General features: G+C 39.3%; 1 protein-coding gene across 1 annotated transcript; it reads right to left on the reverse strand.

Annotated features, from left to right (window-relative positions):
- Positions 1 to 27,389, reverse strand: LOC142855693 (C-type lectin domain family 2 member E-like). Its single transcript, XM_075982140.1, has 7 exons — positions 27,302 to 27,389; positions 12,997 to 13,281; positions 7,385 to 7,510; positions 5,904 to 5,969; positions 3,704 to 3,888; positions 3,134 to 3,240; positions 1 to 1,776 (listed from the first exon to the last, which is right to left on the reverse strand). Exons 1-7 carry the CDS (start codon positions 27,387 to 27,389, stop codon positions 1,635 to 1,637), a joined length of 999 nt encoding a protein of 332 aa, XP_075838255.1. The 3' UTR covers positions 1 to 1,634.

Here is a 27,389-nt window from a genome sequence, read left to right on the forward strand (position 1 = left end):
GCCAATCAGCATTTATTTAAAATATAATTGATAGAATATAGAATTGTCTCACACCATTTTCCCTTCTTTTATTTTTTAAGAAAACAAGAACATCCATAGTCGATTTTTTGGGAATGTGGGCGTAGTTTTCCAGGCTACTTCTGGCTGGTTTGGGGCACTGATAATCTTATGGGGACCTAAAGAAAATTTAGAGTTATGACCAAGTCCTGACTGGAATATCCTGTGAGTCTTGATCATCTTAGGCAGCAGTCTTGAATCTGTTCTGGTTGTAGAACTCTGACATCTGGGCCACCTGTTCCTACTGGAGATTTCTCAGGTGGTCTTCTTTCATCAAACATGATTTTTCTTAACTCAGAATGAATCCATGGCCTCTCATTTCCTGTGGAAACAAAATCAAATCCTCTTCTCCAAAGTAACACACCTTTTGACTTCAGTTTTGTAGTAAAGGTATTTTCAAAATACATATCTTGGATTAGTTCAGCAGCATTTGCAAACAAATGTATTTTAGCAAGTGTTGCTCCTTCCTCAACATTCAAACAATTTAAAGAGAGTATAATAACGTACAGTATGCAGATTCTCTGTGTTTTTTCCATCTTTATGCGGCTTTATTTTAAACTCTATTTCTTTTATTTTTAATTTTTGGAGTTTTGAGACATGGTTTCTGTGTATCTTTGTCCTGGAACTCAGTCTGTAAACTGGACTGTCCTTGAACTTACAGAGATCCACCTGCCTAAGCCTCCCAAGTGCTGAGAAAAAAGGTGTGTGCCATCAAACCTTGAACTCAGAAGAATCTGTCTACCTCTGCCTCCTAGGCATTGGGATTAAAGGCACAAATCAAAAGACAATTTTAACTAAACAGATGTTTGTGACCCATAATCTTGTTCTTGTGGGGACTTATCAGTGCAGTGCAGTGAAAGATCAAACAAAAACTTAAGTATTTTGTACTTAGAACTCAATAATATGTTAACATTAGAAGTCAAATGTTTATGGTGCTTCAGTATCAAATAAAATACATTAAAATGGCACTCTTAAATGTGGAATTTTTAAAAATTAAATAGATAAAGTAAAATGGCATTACTTGTAATTGTTATTGATCACTTGTAATTAAAAAATTGTACTGAGAATATTCCAAAAACATTTTGAACTAAATTATAGTTTGTATGGTATTGATTTTAATCCCATCTAGATTTCCCTTTATGTTTGTCATTCAATTTTGTAAAATATGTTGAATGTTCCAGAAAATATTCAAAGGAATAACAAATTATCTTTCCTGGGATTATTGAAATATTTACATGGTTTCACTCGCCCATCAATTCTTAAAGTGCCAGGCCTTCAAAAGAGGAAGTAATGACAAATGTTTATAAGTGGACATAAAGTAGAGGTCACTAATATTGTTTTTGTACTTTAGCTTTCAGATACGTGTACCAACTTCTACCTGAACACCTATTTAACTTAAAATCATCTATGGTCTCCCAAACACCTCTAAGGGTTGTACTCTAAGATAGTTTTTATCCTTAATGTTATCACACAATACAAATTGATTTTGTATACTGGTATTAGCAGTTCAAAAATGAGGACTCACCATGGGTAACATGTAATAGATTTCCAACAAATGCTTTGACACTTTCCCTACCTTAAAGAACAATGGACATTGAGTAGTGTAAAGTACGGTTGTTGAACTTGTTACAAATCCAATATCTTCTTGAGTAGCCGAAGTCATTGGCAATTATATAGTAATACAGTGTACCTATAGGGCCACCTCCTAAAACAGGTTCCCTAAAACAAACAAACAAAAAAAAACTAAATTTCTACAGAGGCCAACACTCTTGCAATGAAATTTTACCCACCTCCATTGCTTATTTCCAGAATGAATCAAAGAAAGGCAGAATCCATGAGGAATCAACAACACTGGTTTTCATCTAGTGTCTTTTATATCCCATGGTTCAACTTGAACACTACATCTTTATTATTGATCCATATTCAACCTTGAAATGTGTATCTAAGGCATTTGATAGGTGCTTGCTGCCATGTTAAAAGGAATTGCCACTACCCTGACTTGCCTCACTGAGGGTGATGTTAAATTCTACCTTGAAGTATTTTACAAATGTATACTAATGCTGAAATCTCCCTTCATAGTAAATTGCTAACAGGGATTTAATGATGGAAATGACTGGGCATATGTTTTGTCATTTCAGTAAAGTGGCTCCATTCAAAATGGCTATCAATGCTCATGACTAAGAGCTGTCTTAGTGCAGACTTTCTAGGAGGTTCCTAATGTGCCAGGAGTCTCTGTATGTGAGAACAGGTACAACTGTGTAAACAGTTGCCTGGCAAGTCTTGCCCCAGCCATTCTGCAATGGCTTTCTGAAATTTTAGAACCCTCGTAGCCCATCTGCAGTTCTGTAGACATGCCACAAGGTCATTTCTCAGGAGAAAGTGTTTTACATTGATGATGGAGCAGAAAAGCTTATCCCCAGATGCCATCAAAATGTTAAAGATTTTGAGTCAAATCACACAAGGTAAATGCTTTGAAGATGATGGCTAATAAATAGGAGAGCAAGTAGTTGGAAGGTTTCCTGCCTTTACCTTCCACTCCCTGTTCCAGCGACTGCTTATAAATTACCACACAGAGACTTTAAATTATTTATAAATGCTCAGGCTTACTATGGGATAACTCTTACACTTAAATTAACCCATATTTTTATTTATGGTTTGTCAAAATCTCATAGCTTGCTACCTCATTTTTTACACATCCTGCTTGCTAGGGGCTGGCATCTTTGGAGACTCCCCTAACTCTGGCATTCCTCCTCCCATCATTCTCTTTGTGTCACTCTGTTTTGTTCAAACTCTTCTTGTCCTGCTATCTGTCAATCAATTTCTTAAAAACAATAAGTATAATTCAAAGTATTGAGCATCCAATGATGTAAATATGTAAGACTGTGGAGCTTGCTAGGGATTGGCTCTTGCATTTAACCACATACCCCGCCTCAGAGCCAACCTCAAGACCACAGGCTTATGTTTCTTGCTTTCCAGAACAATTGGCAGAACATGACATTGACTTTTATTTCTCATAGCCACAATTCACACATCACAACACAGGAAAGCAGTAGGAAAAAATAATCTGAAAACGTACAAATTATTATATTCAGTGTTGTCTGTCCACTTCCAAGGGTGTTGCAATGACTCTCTATACAAGCCAATCCAGTGGGGAGGGTAGGATGCACATCTCTTCAGGAAATTCTGTCATAAAACATTAAAAGTAAAATCAAGTGTCCCTCTGTTTCAAATGATCCTTCCGTCTCTCTGCCCTACAGCCTCCTTTCTGAAATGCAGCAGGTTGTATTTGATGGTAATCATCTTTGGAACATCATAACACTCTGTTTTCACTCTATGAAATTATATTAATAATCCAAAGTATATTGTTGGCTCCTCAATTTTTACATGGCTAAAAACACCCCTCATTAAACCTATTCTTTCCATTATTAACAATTACTACATTCACTATGTAATACCTGCCAACTTGGATAAAGACGTCCATGATTATCTTGTATCTAAGTGGATTGTCCGGCCATGTGCATTGACTGCCAGAACTACATGAGAACATGTCTTTGGGAGAGCTCAGGGCTCCAGTCAGAAGCAACAACTTTAGAGATAATACACATTCAACAGAACAAACAACAAACCAATTCTTGATCATTCTTACCAGCTCCTCCAGGCTGTCAAATCGAGCTAGTTCGGCTGCCTGTGCCCTACAGTAGGCTTGGCTGACTGTCCAGTTTCTTTGTTCATCAGAAAAATAAAAACATTTGTTTCCAAATCCAATCCAGCCATTTGGGCAGTTCGCATAACAAGATCCAGGGGTCAACACGACTTGTTTTTCCTTTCTCACTAAAATGCAGACAGTGCAATGAAATAAAGCAAAGAAACATTTTCATGGTACATCTCTTTTGCTAGCCATGCAAATCTCATTTGGGGTTTATGTGTTTATACTGTGCTCCAGTTTATCACTAGAGGACCCGTTCAAGCATGATGGTCCCAAATCCAAGGTCTTCCAGTGGGCTATGAAGAAATGCTTTATTTTCTTTCTTTATAAATATAAAGAAGAATTTAAGAAAGAATTTTAAGAAAGAGTCTTGTTACATCCCCTTTCCTGGATCTCACTGTGTAGACTACACTTGTCTGAAGCTTGTATTTATCCTGCTGTCTGTGCCTCCCATGTGCTGGAACTAAAGACACAGTGCCATACAAGTAAATCATTTCTAGGCCATCAGCTCCTTAGAACTGAGAAGTTTAAACTTCTTTCATTTTAAAAGTTAAGATGCAGTATCTTACAAAATGGGCTATTGATAAACAACATCCTGAACACAAGGACAAGAGAGAGAGCACAGAACATGTCCATGGCCTCAATCAACCCCACAGTACCTCAAAGCAATGACTAAAGAAGGACAATTCCTGTAACCCCTCAAACAAGCCTGGACTTGCCCAAGTATGCCCAAATCTGAAAAACAATAGTCAAAAAAATCTCTTAATGAAACATGAGAAATGATACAGCTTTTTTCCTAGAATTTACCTAGCTATGCTAAAATGGACCTGTGGGTCTTTGTTTGCAGGTTACCATTTTGTACATGTAGTAGATCCTGCATCCTGGAATAAGTGCTGTTTGTCTTTGCCTACTGTTTGAGTCTGGGCCTTCTTCAGTGGTTCTCATTCCCTTAAAAAGACTATTCTTTACTCCTGGACCCTATATCTTCCTTTCCGATAATACTTCACTTCCTCTTTTCTCTTCAAAAAAAGGTTTTCTCACCTTGCCTGAATTTTACTATAGAAGAAATGACAGTGTGTAGAACATGGGCATATCAAAATAGATCTTTTATATCAAGTTCCCTATAATTCTTCCTCACTAGCATTGTGTGTGTGTATGAGTGTGTGTGTGTGTGTGTGTGTGTGTGTGTGTGTGTGTGTGTGTACGCGCACATGCTGGTTTTTGTTAGAGCAACACAGAATGGCTATCTTAAAAAAATCTGACAATTGATGTTAGAAAAGTGTGCAGAAATATGTATAGTAATTCTCTGATGGTGGGAGTATAAATTGATAGTCAGCTGAAGGTTCCTCAAAGAAATTTGAAGTAAACATATTATGTGTCACAGCTTTGCCATTCCTGGGCATATATAGAGACAATCTGACATCCTACTACAGAGATATTTGTACATCCATATTTACTGTGTCATTATGTACAATAGATATGATATAAACATGACCTGAATAGCTATCAGCCGGAAAGATCATTAAATGTGTTACACATACAAAACATAATGTTACTCATTCATAAAGAAGAATGAAATTTAGGGAAAGTGAGTGTATTCCAAATGTTTGATATCAAGTGCGGTCACCCAAACTTAAAAATAAAGAAACCCATGTACTCTATTACAAGGAGTCCTGTCCTGTGATGTACAGTGTAAATATCTGTGAGTGTGCGTATTTTTACTACATTGTAAGGGGAACAAGGAAGAGTAGTGTAAAGTGACAACGAATGACAGGAGGCAGTAAGTGGCTTGTAGTTGTAAGAAAGGGTTATAAAGAGAATTGTTTTTGTAATTTCAACTCTACCATGTTTTTGTGTGTGTGTGTGAATAAGTGAATAAAAATGTGATTGACAGTGAAAGTCTAAAACAATAACCAAAGCTCCATAGCATCAGAATTGCTATTATGTGTGGGAGTTCAGTGAGATACATAGGGTTCGGGACTTGACAGGTCTTGGAGTGGCTATGATAATGTAGCTGTATGATGTGTTTATTTGTAAGTCTATCACAATAGATTGATTGTGTATGTGCATGAGTGTGTATGTGTATAAGAAGCTCTGAATTTCAGAGAACAGCTTAGAAGAATAACATTTTTTTTCATACCTTCATCTTTTTCATCCTTTAAATGAGTAGAGGGAAGGCACTGTTCTTCTAATGGTCTTCTAAATCCTAGAAATAAGTGATTTCATAAGAGAAATTAAATATCAGAAATGGCTCCCCTACTAATTTTTAGTAGAAGGAAATTTTCTGTCTTTGTCCCCAGTTCTCATACCACATACACCGAGGCTTCAGTGAAAGGGACAAATGTAACAGACAGTGAGGATGACTGTAACTTCTTTTGATTTGACTCTTTTCACATCTGTGTAATACTTTATGTTATACTGAGTAAGATTTTTTGGAAGTTGTTTGTAGATGTTTAGGCCTGCTTATTATTCACTGACTTGGATAACGTTGATTTTATGAAACAATATCATAAAACATTTATTTGAGCTATGACAAAAAGCTGTACAAAATTTTATCAGATAATTCTGAACAGTCCACACCTAAAAAAAGCTTATGAAAAGCATACTTCTAGAACTGTCTGTTTAATATTTTCAAACCGTGGTTGAAGACATTAACTGAAATCAAGAGTCATGTGGTGTGGGGTTCTGTACATTCTTCCAACCAAACACTCTTCACTTCCTCACATCTCTCAGGTGCATCAGCCCTCTTGAGCTTTCTTCCTTGAGCTTACTTGCTCACTGAATTGAATAGTTCTGCTGCTCCTGTTTAAAGGTTGCTGAATGTCCTCTTCCTCGCCTCCTGTGCACACCACAGCCTGTGCTGTTTTTTCACTGCATCTTTCTGCTACACCCTAAATTTCCAGAGAAGAGGAATTTCCTGTATGTTACCTCTAGAGCCTTTCCCACAATGCTTGGCTCACAGGGATCAGTAAGAGTGACTGAAATGTGAGTGTATCAGAGACCAGCTTTGACAATAATACCACTTACAAGGTTAGGGACATGGGGATTAGAAAAGTTGATAAAGGGTACAAAGACATGAGTGAAAATAATAAAACAGAAAACATAGGATAGTACTGGTGGGATGTTCAAGTGAATACTGAAATCATCCACGTTCAATATTCTATATATTTTTATATCTCAATACTAAGAAGACAAAAGACTTCTTTAACATGGTCAAAAGGACAACTAGAACAGTTATTTACTTCAATACTTTGAGTCATCAAGCCATTACTCCAATAAGCATTTTGTGGTCTATGCAGTGAAACCACCCTAGACCAAGTATCTTGAAGGCAGCAACTCCCAAGGCCAAACCTCCTATTTCAGAAGAAAGAGCCAAAGTATGTTTGAATTTCCTGACACTAGTCCGGGGGGGGGGGGTGTACCTACTTGTATAGTATATCTTAAGGTCAGAAAGGCCAAGAAGCCACACCCTAGTTCAGGGTGTGTAGTCACACTCTTTGTTAACAACTATCAACAAGGTGAAACTCTCTGACCTTCAGTCAGTGTAGAAATAGGTTCACCTTTTTGGGTCTCCACATCAATGTATAGAATGTTGCAGAATTTAGACAACGAGTCACATACCTGACAAAGCAACAGAAAGTGCAATTACAGCTACAGTGAGAACCATGATCACTACATAGCAACAATAAAGCTTAACAGGAGGCTCAGTTGAGATGATTCTGAGACATTTTCCTTGATGCCTTTTACCTGAAAATATAAATATCAGAATATCAACCTCAGGAAACTTTCAGGAAAAAAATACCCAGAATTAACTGTAAATTTCACTTCTGCTCCACTTGAGCAAATGCCCTTCACAAAAGTTCCTGGTCCATAAATGATGTCCTTGGCTTGCAAAACACTAGAGAAAAGAGAAACACTTTTTTTGCCACAATTATCTAGTTATTTTCTCTAGGAAAATGGTCTCATACTTTGTTTCTTTTGTTTGTTTGTTTTTATTTTTTTTTTGTTTTTGTTTTTCGAGACAGGGTTTCTCTGTGGCTTTGGAGCCTGTCCTGGAACTAGCTCTGTAGACCAGGCTGGTCTCAAACTCACAGAGATCCACCTGCCTCTGCCTCCCGAGTGCTGGGATTAAAGGCGTGCGCCACCATCGTCTGGCTGGTCTCATACTTTGTAAAGATTTGTCACTTGTATTTTAATGAAATACTGATTGCCAGTAGCCATGCAGGAAGTATATGTGGGGTGACCAGGCAGGAAGTAGTGGCAGGGAGACCAGGAAGAAAATAGAGGTTAGGCAGCAAAAAGGGAGAATTCTGGTAAGAGGAAAGCTCAGTCTGTAGTCATGATCTAGCCACAGAGGAAGCAAGATGAGAATGCCTTACTGATAAAGGTAAAAAGCCATGTGGCTTACAAAGACAAGACTTATGGGCTACTATAAGTTATAAGAGTTAATAAAAAGCCTGAGATAATAGGCCAACAAGTTCATGGCTAATGTAGATCTCTGTGTTTTCTTTGGTACTAAATGGCTGCAAAACTGGGCAGGACAGAAATCTCAGTCAATAGTTATTGAATTAGGCACAAATGAAAGAGGAATAAACAGAAACAGTGAAGATAATGGTAAATAGAAAATAACAACAAAAAAAACTTTTAGTGCTATAAGAAGAGAACAGGTTAGGACGGATGGGTCTGTAATAATAATATTAATGAAAGAAAATCAGTGTGTAAGCTGGGGTGACAAAGGAGTGTTCTTCGGGCACTTAGGAGGTGGAGGCAGGAGAGTCAGGAGTTTGACATAATTCTCGGCTAAATATTGAGTTTGAAGCTTAGATGGACTAAAATAGACCTCATTCTATATATCTGTCTTTCTGTCTGTCTATAATTTATCTATCTATCTTTCTATCTATCTCTTTATTTATCTATTCATCCATCCATCATCTGTCTATCTATCTATCTATCTATCTATCTATCTATCTATCTATCAATCTATCAGTCTATCTATCAGTCTATCTATCTATCAATCTTTCTATCGCTGTATCTTCTATTTCTCTATAATGAACTAACTAAATGCAGTTTGACATATAAGCAGAATAAGAAAATAAAAAAAGATCATTTCAGCAAAGTACACACACAAGTTACTGTAAATCCATAGTAAGAACTTTCAACATATTAGTAATTAAATGAATTTTTTGAACCTAACAGGAGCTATCCAGAATAAATGAAAACACAACTATAACTAAAGTCAGCATGAATGCTCTCCCCCAGTCACCCAGAGAAAGGCAAGGATGTCTGCTCACCATTCTAGCATGACTCTTGGGTTACTATGCAGGACATAAGGATGAGAAAGTGAAATAAGTGTCATGCTCCACAAAGAGAGATGCAAGTGTTGCTATTCAGACAACATGGATGGATCTACATACAAAGTTCTAAAGAGTCTTTTGGAAGAGCCCTAAAAAGAATGAATGAGTTTACAATGAGGCAGGACACAATATCAATGCTTAAAATAATTTGCATTTTTATACACTAGCAATTGTCAAATGTAAACAAATATAAGTACTACAGCTCTCAGAGTACTGCCAAACACAAAACTGTACATGTAGTAGAACATGGTCATATTCAGTTGTTGGCAGAGCAACAAGGGCTTTTAAACTCTGAGTCAATTCTCTGTTTCCTTTCATTGGGTTCCTAAAGATCTCAACATATTGTAGGTACAATTTCTTTTGAGAGAATGAAAAAAATAAACATTAACAAGAAAATATAAAATTCTTGTCAGTACATGTTTACCTTTTGATTCTTTTGTCAGGGATCAGAAATACTAAATCTATTTTATTTTTCTATGTGTGGGTTAAGAAATCTCTGTCTGAGACAAGTGCACTGACAAGTTTCTTCTTCAAATAGATTTAAAGTTCTAGTCTTCCTGTTTGTGTCTTTTGTCCATTTTTAGTCATTTATTATACAATGAATGAGGTATGAGTCATCATCATGGGAAACAGCTGTCTTAGCATCATATGCAGAGGAAATATCATCCTTTCTTTACCCATGAAACTTGCAAACTGAGACTGCTTTTTTGTTTCCCGGCTGTCCATACTCTAATAATCACACAGAAACTATATCAATTACGACACTGTTTGGTCAATGACTCAAGCATTTTCCTAGTTAGCTCTTATACCTTAAATTAACCCTTTTTTATTTCTGTACCACTATGAGGCTGTGGCCTACCAGTAAGTTTCTTGTATCTTTCTATATTGGCAGCTACATGGCACTTGGCTGACTCCACCTTTTTTCCTCCTCTATCTCTGCTTGGATTTCCTGATTTGCTATATTCTATACTGCCATAGGTCAAAGCAGATTGTTTATTAACCAATGGTAATAAAACAAATTCATAGCATACAACAGACTTCATATTTACATCGTTTTCCCTTTTGCATGATTTATTGTTCAATAAATGAGGTATGGAAGAAACTGTCTTAGCATCATATATAGAAGAGATACCTTCCATTCTCTACCTAAAAAACTGTCCACCTTACCTAGTTTACAGTTCATAGACATACACATTTAATAAAACCCACATTGATTTCTAAAAACAAAAATATACCAAAAGTGAGAAGCTGCAGTAAATACATCTTTTTAAAATGGTCAATATTACCAATGTTTGGGAGAAACATAGTTTAGTGGTTTGCTAAAATTTGAATACGTTTCTCTCATAACCTAGATCTAAGGGAAATGCCTTTGTTTACATAAAGAAGCCTGTCTGCATTCTAGCAGCTTTATGAATGTAGTCTGTGTTTGCAACAACTCAAATATCCCTGAGCTTGTGACAAAGTGAAACAATATTACTCAAACCTGGGGAAGTGACTGAAAAGAAAAACTGGACCTCGGGCTTGCATTTGCCCATTTCTTCTTGTGCTTGCTAAATGTTTTTCAGCTTTCTCTTCCCAGAGATCCTTAAGCAAAAATTTGATGCCCACTTTAGTAACCCTTAAGTAGTTGGCAACAAAAGTAGTCATTCATGGCTAGCAAGGTGGCTTAGTGGAAAAAAAAGTGTATTATATTCAAGCCTGATATCCTGGATTTAGTCCCTGGAACATGCACAAAAGCAGGAGATAACCAAATACAGGTAACTGTTTTATTGACTTTAGATGTGAGTTAAAACTCATGTGTGAAGTCACCACGACTACCATCACCACCAAATCCCAAACAGCAATAAAATCTCACCCAGTCCATGTGCAGTTTACTTGGAGAATCTGATGACAGGTCACTAGTTTTCTGCTGATAAATTTCAATTACCTGCTCTCTTTTTGCTCATTCTCTTACCCGCTAGTTTCCTGAAAGGTTTCCCTGACCTGTTTGAAAATATTTTTTGTGTTCAGGTTTGAAATACAAACTCTGAATTTACATCTCACACCTCAATCAATCATGTTATCAAACCTCTTCTACTATAGCTACTGTGTTCACAGTTGACATATGACTGGAATGTACTGTGGATTAATCTCAAATGCATGATTTCAGCAGGGATCCAGCTTTAAGACATTCTTGAAAAGCAAGTGTTTCAGCACTGAAAAGGCAAAGATGCCATAGGCTGTGTACAGAGGAAAAGAGTTTCTAGAGAAGGGCACTGGGGTACTAGAGTGGGGTCTGAGTCTATAATGTGACTATGATGAAGACTTCATAGTTACATATGTTCTAAAAGTTTATGAACATATAAACTTTTATGCAGTGGTATAGTTAAGGGGAAGGTTTAAATTGTAGACATAAAGAAGAGTACAGTGAGAGGCTTCAGGAAAAGTTCAGAGCTGTGAGAGAATATAGTGGACTAACATGGCCAGCAGCTGGAAGTGGATGACAAAGAGAAAGGGAGGGGGCAGAGATGAAGACAAGGGAGGGGGAGAGACCAGGGGAGAAGAAGATAAGAGTGAAGACCAAGAGAAGGAGTAAAGAGGAGGGTAAGAGAAAGCATGGCAGGACTATAGGGCACCAAGACTGGGAGAGGGAAGCCCAAGATATGGAGTTTAGGGTAGGGTGCAGATTGAAAAGAACTGAGATGGGCCACAGGCACTGAGTAAGCCTGGAGGTCAGCATGTGCTTTGGTGTGCTGAAAGTCACCAGAAGCTGTTTTCTAACTGACAACTCTCACTGCTTTCTTTCTTTACTTTTTGTTTTGCTTTGTTTCTGTTTTGATTTTTTTTAATTAAAACAAAAATGTTGTTATGGAAAATATCAAAGCACATAGAAAAAATGGTAAGAAAAAGCCACAGGCTGTGCTACCTTGTCTCAAATGAACTGTGGAGTGTTTGTTTGGGGATGGGGGGTCTGTAAGGAGGATGGAAATATTTTCAGTTATGGAACTATTTGACCTAGCTGAAAAACATCTATGTTTTATGAACTTGCTTTCAATGGAAAGTACGAATGTTGCTTTCCAGAAAATTCAATATTCTTTCACTAAAACACACAAAGAAAAATTAAAGTGATGGAAAAGGGAAGAAAGAAGTAGAAATAAAAATGAAGCCAATAGTTTTCAAACAGAGAAAACAGTTTTCTCCCTAAAGACTAAAACAGAAATCCCACAAGATTCTTCATTTCCATAATTTTCTGTAGAGTGAAAATACCAGACGATTTAGTGCTGTGGATATGTGTGTGTGTGTATGATTTGCCAGGGGGAGAAGTGGCCACACAACCAACCACTGCACCTTATTCCTCCCTGAGTTTTCTTTGAATCACTCTGGATCTGAAAACCTCAGGTTCTAGCTTCATAGGGAACTTCCTTAGCTGAAAATATTGAAAGGTATTGTGTTTGAAATTCCTTCCATCTGAGAAATAAAATGTATGGTATACAGCACTTTCCTGTAACTCACGAGATCAAGATGGGAAAAGAAAACTACAAACACACACACACACACACACACAAACACACACACACACACGAACACACCAAAACCAAGATCAAAACAAATAACTAATGAAAAACCAAACAACAACAAAAAGTCCAATTACCTAAAATACAATCAAACAAGAACTATTCCTCAGGCTCTTAAAATTAACTCATCATTCATTTTTGTCTTGCCTATTTGAGTACTATACACTCGATAGAGTAAGTAAGGTATTAGAGGCCTCCAAGCACTTCCACTTCTACAAAGTCCTACCATGGCAAACTTAACAGACTGGGGATTCAGTTCCTCTCAAGCCCTGGGAAGGCTCCTCTCTGCCTTTTCAGTTTGCTTCAAATTTTATCAAATACATACCCATGTCTCCCTCTGGAATGTGGTCTGGGGCAGACATTTCTGCCTTTACCATGCCCATGGAAGTCTCTTCAACCTCTTCAGCAGGCATCTCTGAACTGAGAGGAAGAAACTTGCCTGAACTAAGGAGGAGGGATGAAACCTGAAACCCTGGAGAGGGAGACAAAGCTTTGTATTCTGAGTTTCCTAATAAGCACTCTGCAAGCACAACCCAGCTGTCTGTGTGACTCATTAACCACTCCTTAACAGTTCTGAACACATCACCTCTCAGCACATAGCGTTTTGTTCCTGGAGGAAACAGAATTACAAAGTAGGACTATGTGAAGTGAAATTAAGTGGACTATAGTACAGTAAACATTTCAGATTCATCACTACTACTTTAAGAAAAGTATTACTTGGATGAAAGTCACTGTTATTCAGTGGGGAAATGTTGATTGATTGTCTGACTGATTGAATCAGGGTTTCACTATGTAGCTCAGTTTAGCCTCAAATAAACCCACATTGGACCTGCATTTCTTGTCTATGTCCTATATTTAAAGATCAGGATTGCTGTAAGTCCTGAAATTCCAGATCATATAGGTGAGGGCAGATCAGACCTGGACAGGGAGGCAGAGAGGAAAGTGGCATCGAATTAAAGGGCAAAATGACAAACTTCTGGAGTCAGAGATACTTGTGCCTGAGGTTATTATAGATGCAAAAATCCCAGCAAAAAGAGTAAAAAAATAATAATTTTCCTAAAGTTAGGTAGAAGCTTCACCAGCTGCATGTGTTAATTCCTGCTCTGGATTCAGTCAACTGTGATGAGGGGGTGTCTTTCTTCACCTCGTTCTCTATATGGCTGAAGACACTAACTGATGATGTTGTGGGCTTCAAAGCAAATCTGAATTCTGGAGTTAGGGAGCAGACACTAAAAACTACACTTCCATTTAACTGTACACACATCTTAAAATGTGTTGTCAAATATAAATCACAAACACTTTGGGAGAAGAACCAAGACTCAAATCTCTTTCCCTCCCACTTTGTCACCCCATAAGGCTCCTCACTATGTAAAACCTCAGCATAGTTTGCCAGAGACTGTGTTGCACTGGATTGGGAAGATTTATGGCCCAACCATTACCCAGGAACCTTGTTGACATGCAGATTCAGACTGTCTGCACTTGGTAACAATCTCCAGGTGACATCTGCATTTCTGAGAAGCCTTTCCAGAAACACTCCTTCCTGAGGAAACAGACAGAGCCACTCAAATCTGTTGTACAGAGGTCAGTTCCTAGATTGTTTTACGTTTAAGCAGTTATTAAAAAAATGTACATACCCAGACATCATAGAGGATGAACTCTTACCTCAATCAGCTGTGGATCCCACTTTCTATTCCCTGGTAATTGTCTTATTTTAAAAAAGATCGAAGTGCCAGCATTTCCTCTCCTAAGCCTTTGATATGCTCTTACACTTTTACAACTCCCCTGTCAGTACTTGAAGATAAGCTTTGACTAAAGCTGCAGGGGCTTCCAAGTTTAATGACCTCCTTCTGTGATAGAAAAATATTTTCTTTCTTTTTATTTATTTATTAAAAATTTCAACCTCCTCCCTTCCTCCCATTTTTCTCCTCCTCCCCCCACTCCTCTTCCCCCTCCCTCTCCACTCCTAAGAGCAGTCAGGGTTCCCTGCCCTGTGGGAAGTCCAAGGTCCTCCCCCCTCCATCCAGGTCTAGGCAGGAGAGCATCCAAACAGACTAGGCTCCCAGAAAGCTAGTCCATGCAGTAGAATCAAAACCCAGTGTCATTGTCCTTGGCTTCTCAGTCAGCCCTCATTGTGAGCCACATTCAGAGAGTCAGGATTGATCACATGCTAGTTCAGCCTCAGTCCAGCTGGCCTTGGACTCTCCGTGGTGGACAAATCCCTTGCCTTCCTGACTTAGATAGCCCAGACCCCAAAAGATGAATATGGTATGTCCTCACTCACAAGTGGATTCTAGCCATAAATAAAGGACATTGAGCCTATCATTTGTGATCCCAGAGAAGCTAAATAAGAAGGTGAACCCAAAGAAAAACATATAGTTATCCCTCTGGATATTGGAAGTAGACAAGATTGCCAGGCAAAAGTTGGGAGCACGGGGGTGGGACTGGGGTGGAAGCAGAAGAAGATGGGGAGAGAGAAGGGAGAAGGGGAGGATTGGGGAGAGCTTGGGGAAATGGGATGCTTGAGATGGAGGAAGGGTGGATATGGGAGCAAGGGAAGTAGATATCTTAATTAAGGGAGCCATTTTAGGGTTGGCAAGAGACTTTATTATAGAGGGGTTCCCAGGTGTCCAAGGAGATGTCACCACCTTGTTCCTTGGGCAGCATAGGAGAGGGTGCCTGAACTGGCCTTTTCCCATATCCACACTGATGACTATCTTGCATATCACCATAGAACCTTCACTGGCGATGGATGAAGATAGAAACAGAGACCCACATTGGAGCACTGGACTGAGGTCCTAAGGTCCAATTGAAGAGCAGAAGGCGGGAGTAAAATATTTTCTTACAGCCAAAAGATAGCCTGAAGTCAGAAGGAGGAAAGAAACATGATGGTAAGAATAAGTGTTCACTCAACGAAAAGCACACTTATCCAGTCCTGAACCTCTGCCTTCTCAAGATAGGGGGGACTGCAGTTATGAGCCTACAGCCAGTCTCTGAGGGTCTCAGGAAAGAGGCAGGGAATGGAATGGGGAGGAATTGTGGCCACAGAGAAGTGAGCTATCACAGATTTAATATCCTTATGTCTTAGTATTCTAATGCCATAAAGAGACACTTTGACCATGGGATCTCTTAAAAAGAATAGCATTAGCCGGGTGATGGTGGCCCACACCTTTAATCCCAGCACTCGGGAGGCAGAGGCAGGCGGATCTCTGTGAGTTCAAGACCAGCCTGGTCTACAGAGCTAGTTCCAGGACAGGTTCCAAAGCCACAGAGAAACTCTGTCTCGAAAAACAAAACAAACAAACAAAAAATAAATAAATAAAGGATAGCATTACACTGGACTCTGCTTACAATTTCAGATTTTTAGTCCATTGTCCTCATAGTGGGGAATATGGAGGTATGCATGTGGACATGGTGTAGCTGAAGAGTTCTAAATCCAGATCTACAGACAGCATGAAGAGAGAGAAGAAGAGAGTGAGAGGAAGCCACTAGGTCTGCCTTGGACTTCTGAAACCCCAAAGATCACCCCCAGGGATATACTTCCTCCAACAAGGTAGCACTCCTTGATCCCTTGCAAGTAGCTCCACTCCCTAAAGATCAAATATTCAAATATATGAGCCTATGAAGGTTATTTCTATTCAAGTCAGGAATCTGCCTGACTCCATTCTAAATGCAGGATTCATTATGCTGTATTTTAAAAATAAGTTTCTTTTTACAGTGTGAATTGAGTTGCTCCGTTTCCTGGTACTTGTCCTTCCCAAGCCCATGATCTTGATTTGCTTTTGAGAATATCCTGAATATCTTTCTTTCTCTCTGAGTTTCCCTGACCTCCCCTTTTCTCTCCTAACCACATGGGGGAAGGAATCACACAGTTTTTTAAAATATTTTTTAAAATTGTCTCTTGGCCCTTTGTCTCAATTCTATAAAACTACTAGTGATTTTACTCCTTAAAAGGGGCAAATAGGTGAATTTGGGCTGTTTGTTCTCTCTTTAACTTACCTTAGGAGGCAGTGGCTTGTCAGCCCACAGTTGTACCCCAATAAAATTCAAGCTTACTTGAAATTTGGCTCAAATTGTGGAGGTGGTCTCCTATTCTCACCGTTTGGATAAACACCAGCACCCCTTGTTTCAGATATGAACAAAGTACAGGAGATTTTTTTTTCATCCTATAACTTGACTTCCCTGGATGTGGCTCTGGAGAAGAGAAGAAGCAGACTCTGTGGTTTGGAAAGCCAAGGAAATGTGGGAAAAAAACCTCCATGATATGGAAGGAGTCTTTGATGGAGGTAGGGTAGGCCAGGAGAAATTGTTGGCTTTTCTGGGCTGTTCAATCCCACCTATGTTAGAGTTAAAGGAGGAAACATGGAATTAACTTCATGAGCTGATGAAAAGTATCCAAGCATTGAAGAGGTCAATGCAGCCAGAGAGCTAGTAAGGCCACAGCAAGGGCAATATAATGATATTTTCTTTCAAAAAATTAATTAGTTGAAGGTTAAATAGGCATGATGGTTTACACCCATAATCTCAGCACTGGTGAAACTGAGGGAGGAGGATTGCGGTGAGTTTCTCATGAGATTAGGCTACAGAGAAAGTTCTATCTCAGAAAAACAAAGTTAATTAATTAGGAGTTCGTAGAACCGAGCTAAATGGATGAGATTTCCAGGGATCTGGTTAGAGATGAGCTTATGGGTTCCTGTGGTCAGGTCTACATGTGTCTCACCACCTGAATTCATATCACATCTTTAACAATCATGTCGCTGATGGTCAGAACAGGATTTATTCCCCATTACAAGGGCTTCCTGTGTAAAACTCAAAGTAAGAGCCCATTGCAGGTTAGAAATGTAATGGACACATAGAATATTTTCTTTTCCTTCTTAAATTACTTAAAAGAAGCAATAGGTTTAGAATATCTGAAGTATGCCACATACATTTTGTATACATGGTCATCTTTTTATTGGCTGTGACTGCCAGAATTAAGGCATTATGCTGGCCTTCCCCGTCATCTGACAGGATGTACACAGGTTGTACTCTCGCCAGCACAAGGTCCTAATAGGTACTCAATTGTAGAGGTCCTCTTAAGAAGCAAATCCTGCTGATTTAGACCTCTCTCTTCTCACCAAGGAAAACAGGTCTTGAACTCTCTCTCTCTCTTTCTCTCTCTCTCTCTGTCTCTCTCTCTGTCTCTGTCTCTCTGTCTCTCTCTCTGTCTCTGTCTCTCTCTTTCATCTTCTCTCTCTTCTCTTCCCCTCTCTCTATGTCTATCCTTTTTCTCCTTCACCCTAAACTCCTAATACCCTCTTCTTAATGAAACTCCACACTCAAGCTCTCTTTGCATGGAGTATTCTGTCACCCACTGTGATTCTCACCAGTGGTGGGACCTATCAGGTCCTTACTCACGCTGTATATTAATAGTGACTGTCTAAAGTAGACAATGTAACTTGAAAGATTGGGCCTGCCAGAGGGTGTTCAACCCCATCTTAAGCCAGAAGCCTGTTCATCTTATTGGCGATAGCACTACACACTCCATAGAGCACTCTTATCTTCATCAAGGACTGATTAACAAACACACTTTAAGTATTTAAAAATCATATCCAAGTTCCCAGAAGAAGTAATTAGGAAACCTTGGGCTCAATTTCATTGAAAACAAGCACAGAAGTTTAGGCCCTATGCCCTGCTGGCATCTTCTTCTGTCTGGACAGGCCTAGTCTATTCTAGTCAAAAGTAAGCATAACCTGGAATGGACATAGATAACAACTACACAAGTCAAAGTACTTAAATGCAAACATTAGTAACTATGATTAAATCAAGGAAAATTAAAGAAATAAAAAAGCATTTGTTAGTGAACCTCATATTTGAGAGGAGGGATTCAGTATCAGTGACACAGTAAAGTCAAAATATCTATTGTTAATTTTTTTCTCTCTGTTTCCATCCAACTGACAGATACAATGTTTGGGTAAATTCATTCTGGCTCACAGATGAAAGAATACAGTCCATTATGGTATGGGAACCTTAGAAGAAACACTGTAGCAGCCTGTTGCCACAGGACTGTACAGAAACTGCTTATTAGCTGACAATAGCCAGGAATGGAGTGAGATGGGCCCAAGGTGGAAGCCCCCACCTGTGTCAATCAGCACTAGAAATCACGCCCAAAGGTCTCAAAACTCTCAGACAGCACCATGAAATGTAGGGGACATTTCACCTTTAAAGAAAAACAGTCTTGAGCACTGTTCCCTTCATGAGTCCAGGAAGAATTCATATAAAAATTATTTCATGAGACACTGGAGACTCACCAAAAGGCACTTGCCTTTCTGGAGAATGACTTGAAATCAGACCAATTATTTACCTCCACTCTGTTCATCAAGGAAAATCTTCTCTCTGTCAACAATGGTCCTGTGAGAGGTCAAGGGCCCATTGCATCCTATTCACCATTGGGTTGACCACTGATGGCTGGACTAAACTTGATTAGAATTGTGTATAGCACACTGTTGTTTGCTTGTTTGTTTGAGTCAGGAATTCTCTCTAGAGTCTGAATGTCCTGAAATTCATTCTATCGACCAGGCTGGCCTCAAACACATTCAGCTACCACTCCTAACTTTCAAGAGCACTTTTACTCAATTGGATCTGTTACACACAAAGGTATTCAGAGGGATTGTCTGGATGGTAAAGGGAGAAAGGAGAGTGTTTGCCATGCCTGTCGGTGAACTTGAAGCTGGTATACACAGGGATAAAATGTCTTTATTGTCGTGGATACAGTGGAGCTCCTACTAAAAAAAGCAAAAAAAAAAAAAAAAAGATGGATTATTGAATATCCACTCAGCCAATGATCAATGCAACGAATGAGTCAGTGATAAAGAACATTAAAAGATCCAGCAGTCTGGCACTGTGTGTGTATCCTAGGTAAGAAGTCAGGGACCGTGGCCATTATCACAGGATTCACAACAGTCAAAAGGCAGCAGCATGCAGGTTTGCTCCCCAGGAACAGTGACACAGTGAGTGTCGTGTGCATAGATCACAATCATCAGCCTCAAAGAGGAATGACCAAGTAGGTTTTGTGGCCCACATGCTATTCATGCTAATGAAGACTACAAACTATAGATCTGTCTGAACCTCTGACAACTCTATCCTGTCTCTAAGAACAGAGAGCTGGGGTCCTAGATCTAGGTATCATTTTTGACCTTAGGGAAGTAGGCAGGAGGCTAGATAGCTCTAAGACAAGTTAAGAGTTACTGCTTAAAAATCAGCCCTGATACATGAGGACTTGTCACATGTCCAAGTTCAATAGCTGTCCTGACAGGAAGGCTTCTCTGCCTACCTAAGTGTAAATCTGGAAAATTCTACAGGAGTATGTTGTAGGGTATCCCTAAGGACATGCTGCTTTGTGGGTACAGCTCATCACAAATCCTTGGACAGATGAGAGGTGTTAGGAGTGCCTGTGCCCTGGTAGCTTTACAAAAGTTCATGTGTGAGGGGAGCAGAAGGAGGCAGAAGAGATGATGGAGCTGGGAAAATGCAACAGATATAATTAAGATGAAACCAGGTCTTAATTTATGCCAAATGATGTACAACAAACAAAAAAGATAAATGTTTGGGTCCTATGTAGAATGTTGGACCATAGGTTTGGGTCCTATGTAGGATGAGGGATAGGTGGTTTGGGCTCAATATAGGATATTGGGCAAAAAGCCTGTGGTAAGCATGCTTCCCTTTGGCTGAATATTTCCTGTAGCCCCACACTGCTCTGAAGCCTAAAACTGATGCACAGACCACCAAGGACCTGTACCAGTACCAGGATGATGCTGATGACACACAGAAATGGAGCACTATGTATTATTCAAAATATGTCACTTGCAAGAATATTCTCTGTTTCAAGCTGAACTTTAAAGTTAATTAATTGAAATGAATTTAATGTTCTAAAGGTAACTCAGTAGAATTAGGTTAGGCTTAAAAGATGATTTTTAAATTTAAAATTAAAAAGAAGGGTTTTTTTTGTTTTGTTTTGTAAAGATCCCAAAAGGAAATGAGAAATATAGCACCTGGAGCAACAGCTGTGGGTGCAGAAAACCAAGCTCTTACTCTTTGGTTTTGAGCCTGGCCTCTAAAGGCTGAATCATCTCCTTAACCCATCCCCCATTCTGCTCAAGGCCTTCCTGTTCTTCCCTGAAGAACATAAGGGCTGCCAGTGCGAAACAACACTTCTGTTGATCATATTCATATTGCTGATCCCTGAAAAACTGTTTCCTGAGTTGGATGTAAAAACAAAGACTGGATAAGTCATGAGTATTTGCAGTGATCACATCTGATCTGGGGGATGCTTGATCTCTGCTTCTCACCAGGAAGAATAAAAGACAAAGAACCAGAGGGCCAGGTGGCTGATCCGGCGGATCTGTGGAAACCTAGTTTGATAGGAGAGGAATGTGGCCTGCAGTCACGGATGTGGGAGGGTGTCTGATGTGCCCTCTGGACATAGGCAAAGACATCTCTGCTGTAGAATGGAGCTTGTGTGACTGGAGCAGCTGATTAGAGCAGGGTAAAGGTAGCTGAGCACAGCTGGAGTGCAAGGAGGAGCTTTATGGCTTTTGGAAGGATGCTTTGGATTCAGACTTTTCATGCTGAAAATATTTGGAATAATAAAAAAATCCCAAGCTGGGCTCAAACTTCAAATCCTCCTCTCTCTGCCTCTTCAGTGAATCCTCCTGTAGCACATCTCAACTGAAGGAAACAATGTGAGTTAGAGGTCTAGTTGAGTAAGCTATGCTGTAACATTACAGGACCCACAAGGATGGGAGGAGCTCAGAATTTGGAATGTAAAATGGCCTGTCCACCCTCTTGCAAAACAAGTTCTTGGAGTGGTTCACATAATCCTAGCTTCACACTAGATTCCCTCACTTCAGGGAAACAGATCCCCTAAGCCTCAGTGTCCTTTCTAAAGCCTTTTGCCTCCTGCTGGCGACTCTGAAAAATGCACCACCACCCCCTACTCCTTAGGCATACAAGTTCTGCTGAACAACCCATTCATGGAATCTCCATACTCTTTTCCTCTGTCCTGGGGCTCATCATTCACAGCAGAACATCAGCACCCAGTTGGAGGGGGTACACACAGGTGGCCTCCCTTAGTGGTGATTGGCTGGCGTCAGAATTCAAAACTCAATTCTATTTCAAGTGCTGCTGTGGCTATGAGCACTTGAACCCTTGACACTTTACACTAACTTCTAAGTTCCAAGACACCCAGAGATATCTGTTCAAGGTGGGAAGAGAACACCACAGGACTAGTGCGTGCACACCCCTGGTTCATACCTAGTGGTTTCCCACCACCAAAACAATTGCCCTCCCTCAGCTGTAAACACCTCCTTCAAAGATGCTGGGGACATAGTATGTGTCTCATTCCAACTTTACATTTCTTTGTCAGGATTAGGTTCAGAATTTCCATCTAGGTGTGTGTCATGGACTATGTGTGCCCTGGACTTGGCCATCTTCTGTGAAGGGTGACTGGGTAGTTCATTTCATGCTATTAATGGTTTAGAAATTTCCTTGTGATGGGCATTGGTGGCACACCTTTTAAACATAGAACTTGGGAGTAGAGGCAGGCAGATCTTTGTGAATTTGAGGCCACCTTGTCTTACAAGAGGGCAGCAGGGCAACACAGAGAAACCCTGTCTTGAAAACCAAAGACAAATCAAAGAAACACAAATCTAAAACAAAAAAAAAATAATTTTTTTGACAGCTGTGGAGGCTCCTGCCCTCTTACATAAATGTCCAAAATATAAAATGATAGTTCATCATTGATTTAAATTGTTTTAAAATATAGGATTTATGGGAGAGCTATCTCATTATCTCAGACCTCTACCAACTGCAACTCCCAGGTAAGAAGATCCTTTACCTTGCCAGGGCAGCTACAGATCCAACTGTACTGGAGATGGTGTGGGTAAACCTGCCTCTACACAGTGAGCAAGGAAGCTGGGACAGATAGTAGACTTGGTCACAATATAGCCAGCCTTCTTGTCAGAGGTGTGGTTAAGCCAGCCCCAAAGTTTTAAATGTGGGAGAGCTATCCCCACTTCTTTTCTGTCACACTGTAGTGTAAGTGGGGAAGATAAATGCCCCTTAACACTTTCCCCTACTCTCCTGCAACAGAGGAGAGATCAGACCCAAATGATTACCATGTGCAGCACCCAGGAAAATGGGCCCTGTTCCTCACAAAGGCAGCTCAGCAGAGACGGCCCTGTTGTCAGACTTGTGAGTGACCCAGTCCCCATGTTGGGAGCAAGGTGGGGATGTCCCCATTACTCATATGATAGAGGCCTCATACCAGACCAGTTACTCTTTGCAATGAACCCTTGCAAGTAAAGATATATGTAAAAAGTGGTTTATTGTTTAACTCCATGTATCACACGGCAGCTTCCATGATAAGGATTTAATTTCATTTCTTTTTAAAAAAATATTTATTTTTATATTATGTGGGGGGTGTTGCAAGGGCAAAGGACAGATTTGAGAGGACAGAGAAATGAATGGGATCATGATGCATGATGGGAAAAACACACAGAATACATGAAAAGAAAGAGAATACAAGTAAAAATTTAATAATGAATAAGGGCATATAACTTTAATAAGCACAACAGAAAAAAAAAGATTCACATATGACCAATCAGTGATTGAAACAGGGAATACTGAACACACAATCCTGAAGAAAGTATAAGTCAGAGCCTCATGGGAAATCGTTTCCTACCTATCAACAACAATAAAAAGGAACACAAGTATCAGAGAAGAGAGAGAGCATGGAGCCTAAGAACACTATTCTAAAGACCCTGGGAAACAATGGAAATTCCTCAAAAAAAATTAAGAGGGACTGCAGTTTGATCCACCAATCTGTCGTTTAGATGTTTACACAAAGGATTAAATTTCATAACTTTCAGAGATATGACCATTTCTTTTTCATTAAAACACTATTCATAACAAAGTTACAAGATAAACAACAAGCCTAGATTCCTGTTAACAGCTGAGTTAGGTATATTTGTTAGAGTGAAACTGTAGACAGAGTTTAGAGAGAAAGGGATATGTGGATCAGGAACCTAATGTGAACCTGAAGGACTTTACCCAAAATAAATAAGTGACTCAAGGAAGCATACATTGCCTGATTCCATACACGGGAAACACCCACAGTAGTCAAATGTAAACTTCAAAGAAAAGAGAAATGATCACCAGGGAATAGGGATGGATGGGGAATAACTAAGTACATGCAGAAACTCAAGCAGATTCAGTAAACTCTAGAGACCTGTTGTATTGCATTCCACCTGTCATCCCCAGTTATCTACTGAGTACTAAAAATTTCATAATAGAGTGGGCTGGAGAGATATCTCAGTTGTTACAAAGATCCAGGATAAGCTCTCAGCACCCACATGGCAGCTCACACTCCCCTTACTCTGCTTTAAACGAACCCGGCATTCTCTTCTGGCCTCCTTGGGCACCATGCATGAAAGTGGTGCCCATGTAAACAGGTATTGTCGTAAGTCACAAGACAATCCCACACCATTTTGTAATTATGATTAATAAAACAGTTATTTATTAAAAGAAAAAACCTACAGATCACTTTCCTTGACAATAACCTTCTGCACGACCAGGAAAGGAATCTATTAGTTGGAAGTGGAGTCTGAAGCAAGAGAGAAAAGCATGGCTACTGCTGTTTTTTCAAGCCAAAGAGACCATGCCCAAGTGGGCTGGTATCTTAAAGGCTATTGGCTGAAGAAGTGGAAGGAGCTCCCGCAGTACCTCCCCCTTTTGTTTAAGTAAGAGAGTTCTAAACCTACTACAAAATTTTATACAATAAGAACAAATATCCTATTCTAACTAGCTTAAGTCTTGTATAATAAATAACTTGTCCAAATCATGAGAGGAAAGTAACTACAGTTTTCTAGTCTTCAACCCCGTAGAAGATCCAAGAAGGGAAATAATGTTACCCGAGTAATTAGGAAGTGCAATCAAACAACTTTGAAAACATGTAACAAATCACAGAGACAACTGGCTGCCTGAGCAATCACCCAAAGTCATGCTTGCATTGTTGAAGCAACCATCTTTGGTTAAGGCCTAGAATAACTGACAGATTATTTTTAAAGGCAAGAATATTTTCAAAACCGTCTTACTCTGTCTTGGCAAGATTTGACAGTTCTGCTTATTCATTTCTGGATACTATGTATTTTGTCAGTAGTTGAGGTATGGGCAGTTCCTTGCCCAGATGCGGGTTTTGTCAAGAAGAAGACAAGCTCCAAGTGGAGTGTCTTTGGTGCTCATCACTGTCTTGGGAATAGATACATTTTACCAGGAACGATTGTGTCTCACTACCACAGAACTCTAAGTTAGATTAAATGCCATTTTCTACAGCTCTTTGAAGAGGTTGAAGATTATCTATTTATATAGAATATAATGTCTATGTATCTAAAGAACCTGATTTATCTAACAATAGATATCACAAACATAGATGACTATTGAATTATAATCCCTAATACCTATCTACCTTAAATACTACGACAAAAGAAAACTGTGCACTAAATGAGAGCAATTGTTGTAATATGAGCGGTAGGCTATGTCCCACCACCCAGGAGGGCTCCCAGAGCAGTGGGCTGTGACGCGCCACCTGGATAGCTTTACCCAAAATAATTACATGGAAACTGTATTCTTTTAAACACTGCCTGGCCCATTAGTTACAGCCTCTTATTGGCTAACTCTTACATATTGATCTAACCCATTTCTAATAATCTGTGTAGCCCACGAGGTGGCTTACCAGGGAAGATCTTAACCTGCATCTGTCTGGAGTGGGAGAATTATGGCGACTCGCTGACTCAGCTTCTTTCTCCCAGCATTCTGTTCTGTCTACTCTGCCTACCTAATTTTCTGTCCTATCAGGGTCAAGCAGTTTCTTTATTAATTAACCAATGAAAGCAACAGATTAGAAAGAAGTTACTCCCACTTCATTTCACCTTTTTCTGTTTAAACAAAAAAGAAAGGCTTTAACTTTAACATAGTAAAATTACATATAGCAAAACAGTTAACAAGCAAGAATTACAGTTACAATATTTATGTCTATTTTATCTTTTATTATAACTAAGGAAAACTATAATTATCTATTCATCAACTCCATCAAAGACTCCAGAAGGATATAATACTACCTAAGTAAACAAGAAATAAGAAAACTCTAGAAATGACAGAGACATCTCGCTGTCTGGACAGTCACCCAAAGTTCTTTTGTACTATTGGGGCATCCATCTTCAGCCTACAGGCCCATAGTACCCAGCAGACATTTCCATGAAGCAGGAAAATTCAAAGACAGTTCAGTCACTATCTGCTTTGTCCTGTGTCTTGCAGACTCTTTCATGAGTCAGGAACCCCAAAGACCATCTCACCTATAGGCAAGTTCAGCAATCTTCTCTCTGTGGGTTCTTTGTGTCCAGTTTATGCATCAGTCCAAGCAAGAGCAGTTTCTTACCCAAATGACTATCAAACTCTCTAAGGAGCCTCTTTGATGCCCATCTTCCTCTTGAAGTAGCTTGTTGCTGCCAGGAGCAGACGTGTCTCATTGTCATGAAAAGCCCTAAGTTATTAAAACATTAAATGCCATATTCTGTAGTCTTTGAAAGATATGAAGAATGCCTATCTTTCTGCACTGTATGTATGCACATCTATAGAACCTAACATGACTACAAACTTGACTATTCTAGATGAATATTCATTAACAACCTATATACATTACATTTTTAAATGAACTACACAGTCACAATACCTTAATCAATATCAGAAATACATATATATATATAACAAAATTGACCTTAACTTAATAGCAATAAAGCAAAATTTATACCAATGCAAATTATTCATATCTATATCATATCCCCTTTAAATGTAAAAGAGCATTTAAAAATAATATTTGGGAACATGGGCACAGTTTTTTCTCTCCAAACTGCTTCCTGCTGAATGAGGGCACTGTTATTCAGGTCTTTTAGGGTGTAACCTGTGTGCCAGGTTCATCTCAGTTGGCAGTTGACTGAAGTCAACCTTTTTTGAGGGTTTTCACAGCAACTTTTCCGGAGGTCATGGTCTATCATACCATATTGGGATAGAATCAATCCACAGGGTCTGGTCCTCTATGAAAACAAAAGAAGACCCTCTCCAAATCATCATATCCTTAGACCCAAATTTTGAAATCATAATACCCTTTTATCCATTCTGGTTTAGCTTGGCAGCCCATGTAATAAAATGTCTGTCTGTACTTAGCTCCTTCACAGTCAAAAATTTTAAAGAAAACACAATGTACATAATCCAGACTCTCTGTGAATTTTTCATTTTTACGTGGCTTATTTTTCTTTATTTCTTTTAATCTCTTAACTATCTGTACTCTGTCTCTTTAAAGACTTTATCCCCCCCACCACCATTTTAAGGGCATTAACTTTATTCTCTCTCTAGCCTACGTATACTCATCCAACAGTGTGATCCATTTAGTGGTCTTCTATGTCTGAAATTTGTTCTATTGTGAATCTGCAACTTTTTACTATCTAGGAACACTTTGTTTTGAGCTTTTAAATCATTAAGCACTTAAGAATCTAAGCTGTGACATTCCTAGGTCAAAAATAGGTACTGCCTGCTTGCCCTACCCGGTCCAACATGGCAGAGCCGCTCATGCCTCTGATCCTTACACATTGCACCAGTAGCATAGTGGAGCTGCTTGTGCCTCTGAGCCAT

Source organism: Microtus pennsylvanicus, chromosome 8 (assembly GCF_037038515.1).
Source record: "Microtus pennsylvanicus isolate mMicPen1 chromosome 8, mMicPen1.hap1, whole genome shotgun sequence".
Lineage (NCBI taxonomy): Eukaryota > Metazoa > Chordata > Mammalia > Rodentia > Cricetidae > Microtus > Microtus pennsylvanicus.